The 13,308-nt window shown below is 37.8% G+C and overlaps 1 protein-coding gene across 1 annotated transcript in view; it reads right to left on the bottom strand.

The window, feature by feature from the left end:
- EIF3E (eukaryotic translation initiation factor 3 subunit E) overlaps positions 1–10,793 on the bottom strand; it is a 45,252-nt gene extending 34,459 nt beyond the window's left edge. The window contains exons 1-4 of the mRNA XM_046012654.1: positions 10,647–10,793; positions 5,117–5,231; positions 3,560–3,677; positions 1,275–1,317 (exon numbers count right to left, since the gene is read on the bottom strand). Of these exons, the coding sequence (XP_045868610.1) occupies positions 1,275–1,317; positions 3,560–3,677; positions 5,117–5,231; positions 10,647–10,736 (366 nt within the window). The 5' untranslated portion in view covers positions 10,737–10,793. The remainder of the gene's footprint in view (positions 1–1,274; positions 1,318–3,559; positions 3,678–5,116; positions 5,232–10,646) is intronic.
- Positions 10,794–13,308: the final 2,515 nt, after the last annotated feature.

Below are 13,308 nucleotides of genomic sequence, written 5' to 3'. Positions count from 1 at the left end.
GCAGGGAAAGGTCTGAGGTGTGAGGTTCTCAGTTAGTGACTGAGCTTAAGAACTTAAAGCTTAAAGAACGCCTGGGTGGCTCAGTGGGTTAAGCCGCTGCCTTCAGCTCAGGTCATGATCTCGGGGTCCTGGGATCGGGTCCCGCATCGGGCTCTCTGCTTGACGGCAAGCCTGCTTCCCTCTCTCTCTCTCTGCCTGCCTCCCTATCTACTTGTGGTCTCTCTCTGTCAAGTAAATAAATTAAAAAAAAAAAAATCTTAAAAAAAAAAAAAAAAAAGAACTACCAAGTGCATGTATCCCTGTAAGGGTTTGTGATTCTGTACAAATAACATGTACAAGTAAATTTCAGTTCTCCGTGAAAACTAGCCTCAAATTACAGCAACTTTTAAAGCAAGCAATGCAAGCAAAGTAAAAGTAATGTAAGAGAAGGGCTATGAACTAGAACACTGTCAAATATACCAAACATTATATTTGGAAACCAGAAAGAATAATTAGCACAGTGATCAACATACCTCTTGTTACAGGTGTTAAATGAGAGATAAAACTTGAATGCAAGTAAAGAATTAGTTATATGAAATTCTCACACTTTGTTAACACAAAGGAAAGGAGAGTGGGAAATGACTACAGAAGGCTATAATAAAATTCCTTTATTGGGGATTTATGAAGACCTTGATAATATCAAGAATTACTATATTCCACAAGGCAGCCAAAATATTACCCAATTCTACTGCTCAAAACATTTCTAAATCAAATTAATTCTATCTTTCTTTGTTAATCCATCAGAAATATAAAACGGTACCTATTCCTTGGTTTTTCTAGAAAAAAATAAAAAGTTTTGAAAATTTCTATCATCTAAAGTTAAATAGAAGCACCTCATTTTCCCATCAGCATCAATTTTTAAAAACTGAAGTTTCAAAAACATACCTGGTCTTATATCTAATAAATTAATCTAGAAATAATACACTTTCAAGCCTCAAACCTATCTATGCAGCACTATTCTTTAATTAGCCTATTAAAATAGCACAACTAGGGTGCCTGGGTGGCTCAGTGGGTTAAAGCCTCTGCCTTCGGCTCAGGTCATGAACTCAGGGTTCTGGGAATGAGCCCCGCATCGGGCTCTCCGCTCAGCGGGGAGCCTGCTTCCCCCCTCCTCTCTCTCTGCCTGCCTCTCTGCCTACTTGTGATCTCTGTCAAATAAATAAATAAAATCTTTAAAAAAACAAACAAACAAAAAAACCAGCTCAACTAAAGAAAATTTTTAAAATACCACTTACACCATGCTTGTCCGCCAGGTAATCAAACAGCATCCGACCATCTCTTAATTAGAAAAAAAATTATTATATTTTATAGGTCATAGAAAACAAAATAAGCACATTGAAAGTTTATCCTATTACCCACATAAAGCCATTTAAATACCTTAATACTTAAAACACTAGAAATAAGACTTTCAGAATAAAATAAACAGAACACTACAAAATTAATCAATTATGCTTAACTTCTACCTCGATGCCACACACCCTACTGTAATTATTATCTGTATCGGTGTCAACCCAATTGAACCTTTCTTAAATTGGCTTTGCATAATAACTAAGATGTTGCCAGGCAGGCTGGTGAAAGACAAAGTGATCAACAAAGACGTCAAGGAACAAGTGATAGATGGGCACAGCTTACCGGGCATTTTCAAAAAAGAAAACATTGTCTTAATGCTTATCACAGAGGGAATACTATGGCATGTTTTTCCAGAGCATAATTTTACCTGAAGATTTTAGGGAAGGAATATATCATCACCAAAATTAACATGGGTATATCATAATACTGAATATGAAATATGCATGAAATTTTAACATTAGATTTCAAAAAAAAACTTAACATTTGTGGATCACAGTGAGTAACTTTGTGTTACACTACTTATATCTTTCAGGTACATAATCACTGTTCCTTGGTTGACTGGGTATTTCCAGGAAAGTCTGAGAGGTAAAATGTTACATGTTCAGTGAAATTTAAAAACAGGAATTGGAAGGAAGAGCTTATTCCTTTGCAAGTTTTTAAAACACAATTCCATCCTTTCATTTATCTCAACGCCATGCCTGTTAAACTCCAAGGAATCTTCTCTAATAACTGGTGAATAAATCTATATTCATCTTGATTCATACTGTAATCACATTAGTTTCTAGTATTTAAGTGACTAGACTAAATTTAGAATTTAAATTCTAAATGTTCTGTTGTACCCTAACAGCTGGATTATTTCAGCTGTTCCTTTGTGTGCACTTACAAGTGACCTGAAGGTTTAAGCCATTATATTCTAAGTGTAATAAGAAGTATAGCACACAAACACATAGCTATATATTATTGCTTTGTAAGATACAGCTATCTGTGTATATAGGTATACATCTACCTGTATAGATAGATAAAACATGGTGTAGTTAGAGATGTAGTAGATTACATTATAATACGGTACAGTAATTGTGCACTATTTGGTGTTTTGCTTAAAATTATCTGGTTAACACTTCCCTAAATCATAAATGAAAACTTGAGCTCATCTCCCTAGAAGTTTCTTTTGGTCACATATTGTATGAACTAAAGACACAACATGGCAAAAACTTCAGCAATTTCTCTAGTAAATACACTCGCAGCTAAGATTTACCACAACGACAATATTCAGTTTTAGCAGATTTTGTTTTAAAGATTCCTAATAACCCAAAGGGCTTCAATTAATGATAAACATTAAGTCAGAATGAGGCAACGTGCATTTTTTGGAAACCAAGCAATAGGTTTATTTCTAGTTAAGAGGAAGTTAAGAATAAAATAACCTTATCAGCTCCACACTACCCTCCCTTCCTGGGCTGGGCAATGAGGTTGGATAGATAATAGAGAATGCAGCCAAGTGATAAAGTGAGCTCAGGTTTCCCTCCTGGTACTGCCTAGGCACAGGTACGTCAAACTCAGTACTACTGACACTTCTGGGCTGGATAATTCTTTGTTGGGGTAGGGTACTGTCTTATGCATTGCAGGATGGTTAGCAGCATCCCTGGCCTCTCCTTGCTGGGTGCTAGTAGCACCCCTTCAATTGGGATAAGTAAAAATGTCACCAGACATTGCCAATGTCCCCTGGAAAGACAGAAAGAAGGCAAAACTGCTCCAGCATAATCGATTTGGATAAATGGTAAAGAAGTTAAAAATAAAATCAGTATTACTATTCATTAAGGAATTCCTGGTCCCTACACCATAAGGATAAGTGAAAACAAACAGATAAAGTATAAATTAAGCCATGAATTTTATGACGGAATATTAGATAAAATTTGAATTTTTAACATTTTTTTCAGTGTTCCAAAATTGTTTGTGCACCACACTCAGTGCTCCATGCAACAGGTGCCCTCCACAATACCCACCACCAGGCTCACCCCACCCCCCACCACCCCCCAAAACCCCTCCGTTTGTCTCTCAGAGTTCACAGTCTCTCATGGTTTGTCTCCCCCTCTGATTTCCCCCAGCAATTTGGATTAACATTTGTCTTAATCCAGAAAAGAGAATTTTCAGAATTCAAATTAAGGGAGGTTACCTGGTTGACTGCATCTGCCTTGTAGTTTCTGGATCCTCAAACATCTTCACAATTGGTTCTGTTTCTGCCTGAAGCTGTTTCAGTTGTGCAACAACTGTGGTTCTTTTTTCTCTCAAAGCTAATTAAAAATGCAAAGGAATACTCTAATGTTAAACTATACTGCTCACCATGAGGATGTCTCTGGAAAATTTTCAAGTTATTTAAATTATGCATAAATTTACCCCCAATATATTCATATGCCAGCAACACCAACTCAGTAAGTCTCCCAGATCCTTTTTTTTTTTCTTTCTAGCAGTGCAAAGGCACATAAAGAGGAAATCTTCTTCTAACTCTTAAAGAAAACTGAGGAATATGCAGATACAGCCTGGGGGAAGGGTGGCTGCTAAGGAACAATGATCTAATTCCACATTTCAGAAGCTTCATGTTTTTATATTTGTTCTCACTGAATGTTCTCAGATGAATATTATCCCAGAGTTTCTGAACAGAGACTCAACTCGGAGGGTTTACATATTACTATAGATTTTCAACTAGGCTGAATGGAATTTAAATCCAGTCAGTAATCTCTTTTCACTATAAAGCTAATTCTGTAATCTCTCAAACCCAGTTCTAGTTTCTTTTAACTGCATTATGAAGAGTCAGAGAAAACTTGCAGATAACCTACCCTGCACACGTGTTTTAAACTTTCACTAAGAAATAGTTAACTTTTTCATCACAAACTAAAATTTAAAGAGCTACTGTCATTTAGTATAATTAAAAAAGATGACAATATTTAGTGTAGTGATTTGTGTTATATATTAAGAAGTATTACTACAACAGCGTTTCTCAAACATAAAAGGGTATCTGTGATCAAAGTTTGGAAAATGTCAATTTAAACAAAGTAAATTGTATTTCTCTATTGAAAGCATTCTTAGAATTTTTTAAAATACCAGGTTCATAAGAGAAATAATACATTTTTCAAACTTATGGGAAAGCTTTTTTTTTTTGTTTTAAAGGAACATCTATTACCACAGAAAACAAGAATGTAGAAAACACCATACCAGAGGAGTTCTCCAATTTAAGTGCTGGGCCTCAGCCAACAGTTTCTGATTAAGTAGATCTGGGGTATGACCCCCAAATTTGCATTTCTAACAAGCTCCCCAGGTGCACTGATGATCTGGTACTGGGAACAATAGTTTTGAGAACCTTGGCTCTACCCAGATGCTTCAAGATGAAAAGAAGTCTCTAAGGCACACAGATACTAACTGAAAAAGTTAGCAGGCCATAACCAGCAACATTCTCAGATCATTTCTAAGGAGACAATCTGATTCATAAGCCCAATTTTGATGTTACATACTATGACCTGAACATACTTGGAAATCACATTTTAAAGAAGTTTCACACCTTTCGTGGTGAGAAAATAATATACTTTAGATAACAGGTAACCTTCACGTTAGCTTTCATTCACAGAACTTTTAAACCATTCAAACAGTTATCAAAGACTTTTGACTAAAGCTCTTTTATAAATCATAAAACTTTAACACACATCCTCAGTTCATGAGAGAAGCTGACAAAACTTACCATGTGGAATATCATCAGAATAAAGGTTTTTGTATACATCCATAGCAAAGTCTACCATGTTGGTATCACTAAGGAGATCCAATTTCCCTTGTAACAATTCTTTTTCATTATATATCTGCAAGAGAAAATTGCGTTCTAATGAGTATGCCGAAGTTCTCCCAAACAAACTGATAAACCATACCAACTCTACTGACAGGCACATGTAGTTGTTTTCTTGCCACACCAGGTAATTAGGAATCAACTAAATTTTTTTATCTTCTCACCATCTCACAACCACAGGATAGGTACTCATCTCTCCTTGGGGTGGCCTTTTGTCTACCCCCATATATATTTTTCACTAAATCATTTGAATCCTTTATAATCCTTCCCCATCCATAACACTAAAACAGAACTAGCACCCATTCTCTAAGTCAACCATGTCATACCAGGTTTTTGCAAGGGGATGTCAGGAAACAATTTAACCTACAGGTCAAGGACCAAAAAGATACACCAGCAAACTCACATAAATGTGAAGTTTAGGGCAATAAGCAATATATAAGGATCCTATACAACAGTATTCAAGGAGATAGTAACCAAAATTTAAAAAAAAATTTTTTTTTAAATACGCAGTCATCAGGATAAAGCTTCAGCAAAAGATTTGCATACTAAATCCAATTTTGTCAAGGAAAGAAAAATGTAGGAAGATTCCACATTTCAAGCCTGTGAGAAGATGAAGATGATCAAATGGTACAGCCATGGATCAAAACTGAATCTTCCAAACTCTACAAAGAACTCCAACAAAATAGTAAGAAAAGCGAGAACTGAAAATGGCTGTAAAATTTTAATAGCCACTTTACAAGAGTTAACCAAATAGCCAACAAACACCAAATATCTCAACTTCATTCATTATACAGAAAATGCAAGTTAAGCCACATTAAAAACACAAACCAAAAAAAAATGGCAATACCAGTGTTGGTGTAGATTAAGAGTAACTGAACACTTACTCTTCTGGCAGAAGTATAACTGCTTTGGAAAACTGTTCTCATCTCCTAAAATCAAAAATACTTTTTGACCCAGTAATTCTGCTCCTTGATACCCAAGAGAAATGGGTGCAAATATTCAAAGGACATTTCTAAGAATGTTCATGGCAGTACTACTTGTAATAGCCAAGTTTATCAACATTAGAATGGTTAAACTGTAATATACTCCTATAACAGATTAACATTCAGCATTCGAATCAAAGAACTACAGTTATCCTACCAACTTGGATGACTCTCACAATGCTGAATAAAAGAACTCATAAAAAAAAAAAAAAAAACTCATACAAAGCAGTACAATGCTTAATTTCATATACATAAAATCAAAACCAGGCAAAACTATTCTAGATCAGACTAGTGCTTACCTTTGGGAGGTGTGAGTAGTGACTAAGAGAGATCGGGGAAGGTTTTTAGGATACTTGTAATGTTTCATTTACTGATCTGGATGGTGGTCACATTAAGTGGGTTCACTTTGAAAAAAGGTGCTTATATTTGACACTTTTCTGTATGAATGTTATATTTGATAAAAAGTTTATTTAAAAAAAAAAGCGGCTTCCTTTCAGTGTACCCTATAGAAACCTAATCTTGTGAAAACATCTTTCCCTAGCAAGCCAACCTCGTCTTGCCACTCCATTAATAGCTTTTAATTTGTACTGTCTCTTATCTATTGTAGATTTAAAGCCCTGCTCCTCAGCCATCAGATCTTACTGGCCTCTTAAATCCGTAGCTGCTTATTATCACCTTCCTTAAATTCTGCCTATACCCACACTTACTCTGTAAAGGGCAGACAATATTCTAGACTTTTGAGACAGAATATTTTGAAACAGTAAATATCCTAGACTTTTGAGCTAAGAGGCAAAAATCTAGGAAACTAGGGGCACCTGGGTGGTCAGCTGAGCAAATGGACTCATGGTTTCATCTCAGGTCATTATCTCAGGGTTCTGGGACAGAGCTCCACATGGGGTTCTATACTCAACAGGTAGTCTGTTTGAGATTTTCTCTCTCCCTCTGACTCTGCCCTCCCCTACCACAAGTGCTCTCTTGCAAGCTCTCTAAAATAAACAAGTCTTTAAAACAAAACAAAACAAAAAACCAAGATAGCATAAGTACTCTAACAGTTTTCACAATTCCTTTTCTTTTTGAAGCAAAAAATAACAGACTAAACTTTTTTGTAAAAGAGATCTACTCATGGAAGTATGAAATTTGGGGGGATGGGAATTATTTCACTTAATTGGGGTACAAAGTTAGTGTTCTATAATTGAAACTGTATGCAAATGTTCATCAGTTAAAAATTATTTTTAGGGGCATCTGGGTGGCTCAGTCACTTAAACGTCCGCCTTTGGCTCAGGTCATGATCCCAGGGTCCTGGGATCAAGCTCCACATGGGGATCTCTGCTTAGCAGTGAGCCTGCTTCTCCCTCTCCTTCTGCCTGCTGCTTTGCCTACTTGTGGTCTAGTTCTCTGTCAAATAAATAAATCTTTCAAAATTAAAAAAAGAAAATATTCTTTTGACATTTCTTCCTGCTGTCATCCTCTACAAATCCAACATCCAAACTGATGATTCCTAAGAAATTCAAGTCTTAAAATTTCCCACAACTTTCCACAACTTCCATTTAGTACCTCATCGCTAAGATTTCAACTTCAATCATCTCTTTCACCATTACCATTAAAATGCTTCATTATATCCTCTGTTCTTTTTAACTTTTAAATCCCCCTTTTTGGTTGTCATTTACCACATTAGATCCATTTTTAGCTATTTCAAAGATCTTCTCATTAGTAGTAGTATCATTGATTCCATCCATTTTCTCCAACTAAACACAATTCAATGTCAATCTTTATTTCTGGAAAAAAGTCGTCTGTCTTCTATGTTCTAGCTAGGGACGACTATAAAATGTTTCAGAAACAGGCAATAATGCTACTTAATCACATCTGTGCTTTTCTCTGCTGATAAGCAATCTCTAAATGACATGTAAGTCGACCTCCAAACATTTCTACACTACTTAATCTTCCACTGCTCCTATCACTTACAGAGTGACTGTCATCAACTCTTACAAATGTATCATTTTCAATCTCAGTTGGGCCATCCATACTTCCCAATCCTTATACTTTGGTCAGTTTTCTCAGTCCCCATTTCAATTCCTTATCTCACTCTACTCTCACACAGGATGGCCTAGCCTCCTAATGAAAAATATTCAGGAATACTCACTTTGTCCCAGAAGGCTAAGTGCTTTATATGCATTATCTCACGTAATTTTTCTAATCCCGTAAGATTTGTGGCAGTATCAACACTTTACGCATGAGACAGGCTTACTTAAAATAAAAAACAGCTACAGAGATATTAAATAATCATTAAAAGCCTTTACGCTCCTCTGTTTTACAGCTAAGGACACAACAGAAAACAAAACAAAGATCCTGCTCTCATAGAGCTTATATTATCCAGCATATTACAAATATATCAAATTGTTACTCTTAGGAATCATGATCGTTGCCTCCATCCTAACCATCTAAAACTCAACTTAAAACCTATCCTCAAAGTCCTTTTTGCCCACCGAATAGAATCTCCAATTTTGATAGCACTCTGCCCCTACTTCTCTGACATTTTTTTCTTTTTTGCCTCATATGTAATTATAGACCTTTATCTCCTCTAAAGGATAAGTAAGTTTTTCAGCGGTGAGATGTCTGAGTTTTATCCTGGATTTAACACAACTCCATGATAGGTCTATACTTAGTAACTGCTAAGTAAATCTGTCTTCCTCTTGGTGTATTCCAGCCATTTTACCAACATTATTAAATGTTGAAGGTAGAATTTGAAACTTTCCCTCAAATTTTTAACTGCTGTGAATTTCTAGACTGTCTGCTCTCTTTCTGTTACATTGTTTTCATCCTTTATGTTTTCATTTTGAAAAGTCCCGACCCCTTCCAAGGAAAGAATGGGATGAGCCCTCGGTAGCCTCAATTATCTACAAAGAGGCAAGTACTAAGCAGTGATTTTCCACCGATTCTCAGCTGCCCTTCATAGTTTTGGTCTTACCCTATGAAAACCTAATTTACACTCACATATTCCTTCCTGTTATGTATCTGCCTTGTAAGACAAAAGTGTAAAGAACACAGTACAAGAACATGAACTTTGGCTGATTTAGAAGCATTTCTACAAGTAGCTGATAAAGGATTTAAAATATGGCATATTTCTATTCCTTGATCTTTGGTGAATTACCCTCACACATCCAGAAAAGGAAAAAAGGCAGAATGTACTGTTTTATGCAAGCTCTAAAATACAGGTGTAAGTACATCCTATGTAAAGAGAAATAAATAAATAAAAAAAATCCTCTCATGACAAAGCTTTATATTGCTTTATTTTTACATTCCTGAAATTTACTGAAAATAAATTTTGCTTGTTCCCTAACATCACAACTTTAGAATCCCGTTATGTGTTTAGAAAAGGAGCAGATAAATTTGAGGATTAAACCTGTCTAATGAGCAGTAACTTCCAGGAAGATCTGCCGTTATCAAAACAATTTAATGTTTATTTGCAGAGCTTTTCTGTTTTATTGTTGAGCCAGAAAACCACTCCCCAAATTTAGAGTTCCCCTTAAGTAGGCTTATGTTGAACCTGCTTTCAGATACAGAATTCATTTACTTTTCTGGCCAATAATCGAATCCCTACAACATAGTAACATTATTATAATTACTAAAACGTACCAACTTCCCAACAAATTCAAGGTAAAACTAAGCCCAGTATTTCAAAACTTTCAGAACTGAGACGTTTTGAAATGAGGTACCAGAACCACAGGCTAATTCTAGGTATCTTGAGTAGCTAAATGAAAGTTAACCTTTATGTTACTCGAAGTCTGAATACACCGGAAAACCACTTTAAAAAAAAAAAAAAAAAAAACTGTCCAGTGTTTTGTTTTTTTTTTTCCCTTTTTGGCGGGGGTGGGGATGGGGGTGGGGGGCAGGCGTCCCCATCTGACAAAATATGCCACGCTTCTAGGAAGTGGCTACTTGCGGAAAAACCAGGAAAACTCTCTGCGAAGAACTCACAACTTAATGTAAATTAAAATACTAAGTATTTTAGTGTAAGAAAATTTTCCAAATATCGGCAAACAAAAACCAAGCCAAGCACGCCCTTCCCACAGTTCCCGAAAGAGCAAACAAGATCTGTAACATTCCAATTTGCTTTTAGAAGGAAGCTTTACTGCAGGGAAGCGGCGAATGGTTGGTCAACTTGCGAGAGGAACTGACGCGGAAGTCCCTCTGGCACTGTCACCTCCAGTAACGAAGCAGAGACCTCTTCCTCCCCTAAGTTGCCTGCTGTCCCCTCACTTCTCATCACAACCAAATTCTGCGGTGCTAATTAACTGGGATGATGCTAAATTACCAGCAGATCCTTACTCCCGAACGCAGGACCAAACTCGCGGCCGCCTCACACGTGTATCAGGCCTACGGCTATCGCCACCGCCTCTAGGCCTCGCTCCGCGCCTCATACGCTCCCACGCCTTCAAAGCCCCCCTCACCTCTTTTACGGAGAGAAACTCGAGCAATGGAAAGACTAGATGCCGATCCAAAAAGTGCGCGATGCGAGTGGTCAAGTCGTACTCCGCCATCTTGCCAAATAAAAAGGGAGTCTGCCCACTAAAACTTTATTGACAGCGCCGACAAAAGAACAAACAGGTCCGTGTTGCGCAGGCGCAGTGGTTAAACACACCAAGGGTAAGGGGTGGGGTTCAGCCCGAAGCGCTCAGAGAACAACGGCGCATGCGTGCCGGTCCTCCTTTCCTTTGGGCAGCTCTGGGATTGGGCGGAGCCGCGGGCGCGAGTTCTTCTGTTTGCAAGTTTGCTCGTACCTACTATCCGTTCGGCTAATAAATTTTGCAAAAATCTGAGAATTGACTGCTAAAGGATAGTCGGTTACACTGGGATGCGGCAGAAGACGAGATAATGAAGCCCTTGATCTCCGGAAAGTTCCGTAGAAGGAATTCCTGAGGTTTTATTTGGCATATAGTGATCGTTTTTGTTTTTTTGTTTTGTTTTGTTTTGTTTTAGATTTTATTTATTTATTTGACAGAGAGAGAGATCACAAGTAGGCAGAGAGGCAGGCAGAGAGAGAGGAGGAAGCAGGCTCCCGGCGGAGCAGAGAGCCCGATGCGGGACTCGATCCCAGGACCCTGAGATCATGACCTGAGCCGAAGGCAGCGGCTTAATCCACTGAGCCACCCAGGCGCCCCTAGTGATCGTTTTTTAATCTTTTGTTAAATTAAGGTGAACGGATTTCTAGGCGGGAAACAAATTAAGTAATTATTGATTATGGTAAGAGCCATAATTGGGTGGGGGTGGTCGGGCTGGGCCCATTAAATTAGGGGGGTGTTAGAGAAAAAACTCAGAATAATAATTTAACTGAGAGTTGTAGTGACAGAAAGAAGCGGCTAAAATTGGAGCCAGGGTAAAACCAGGGCTGGTGGATGGCTTAGCAAACAAAAGGACTTAGTATATTCCAAAAGCTAAATATCTTGTGTGACTAGACAGTGAGATGAAAGACGTTGAAAAAGGCCAGGTCATGATTAAGGTAAGGAGCATGGATTTTAAGTGCTCTGAAGTCTCCTTTGCTAGTCCGTTTTCACCTTTCAGGCCTCTTCATTTTGGACTGCCTCAGGCTCTTGGACCTCTTCTCTATGTAAGTCAATACCCTAGGTGATATCATTCAGCCTGGGGGCTTTAAGTGTAGTCTATACATTGACAACTTCCAAATTATAAGCCAATACAGAATATTAACCGCAGACGCACATATATCTAGCAGGCTACTCAATATCTCCATATTAACATGTCCAAAACCAAAACCAAACTCCTCCATGTAGATCATCAAAACCTGCTCTTTTTGTTCCTTTCTCCATCTCAGTGAATGCTAGTTCCATCTGTCCAGTTGCTCATACCCAAAACCTTGGAGTCATCTTTGACTTTTCTCTTTCTGTTACACTGTGCACTGAATTCACCAACAAACCCTTTGGCTTTAACATCTGAAGCATATCTGGATCCAATCAGTTCACACACCACCTCCAAAGTCCTTAGTCCAAACCATCATCCTATCTTGCATTGATTTTTGGAGTAGCTTCTTTTTTTTTTTTTTTTTTTTTTTTTTTTTTTTTAAAGATTTTATTCATTTATTTGACAGAGAGAGAGAGAGATCACAAGTAGGCAGAGAGGCAGGCAGAGAGAGAGGAGGAAGCAGGCTCCCCGCAGAGCAGAGAGCCCGATGCGGGGCTCGATCCCAGGACCCTGAGATCATGACCTGAGCTGAAGGCAGCGGCTTAATCCACTGAGCCACCCAGGCGCCCCTGGAGTAGCTTCTTCACTAATTACCTTGCTTCCCCTCTTTTCCACCTGTGATTTATTCTCACAATGCAGCCAGCGTGACTTTTAAAACTTAAATATTCTTGAGACTATCCATGCCTTGTTATCTCGCACTGACCTCATCTTCATCTCATCTCTTCTTGTTCACTCTGCCCCAGCCCTAAGCAACACTATTTTTCTGTCTGTATAGATTTCCCTATTTAGGACTTTCATATGAATGGAATCCTTTAATATGCGGCCTTGTCTGTCTGACTTTTTTCACTTTGCATAATATTTTCAAAATTCATTCAAGTTGTGACATTTCATTTCTTTTCATGGCCAGATAATATTATATGGCTATACCACATACGGTTTACCCATTCATCCACTAATGGACATTTGGGTTGTTCTCTCTTTTGGCTACTATGGGTAATGCTGCTGTAAACATCTGTGTGCAGATTTTTGTGTGGACATATGTTTTCAGTTTTCATGGTTATATATCCAAAGATGGAATTGGTGGGATATATGGCAACTATGTTTAATCACCTGAGGAACTGCCAGACTGTACTATCATTTGCAAGATGTTAACACTGGGGGAAATTGCATAAAGGATATGCAGGATCTTACAAGTGCCCGTGAATCTACTATCTCAGAATTAAGTGTCGGTTAAAAAAATGATTCCTAGACTTTGGGCACAAGAAACTGGGTTCCCACTGGTGACTCGTAGATGGGGGGAGAATGATAGAGGAATAGGTATGGGTGCTAAAATCAGGAATTTTGTTTCAGACAGAATACGATCCCTATTAGATATCCAAGAGGTGATGTGTAGTATACAAATTGAGATACTATTCT

The sequence above is a fragment of the Meles meles genome, chromosome 1 (genome assembly GCF_922984935.1).
Source record: "Meles meles chromosome 1, mMelMel3.1 paternal haplotype, whole genome shotgun sequence".
Taxonomy (NCBI): Eukaryota; Metazoa; Chordata; class Mammalia; order Carnivora; family Mustelidae; genus Meles; species Meles meles.
Note: the sequence above shows the minus strand (reverse complement) of the source record. Positions and strands in the feature narration are given on the sequence as shown.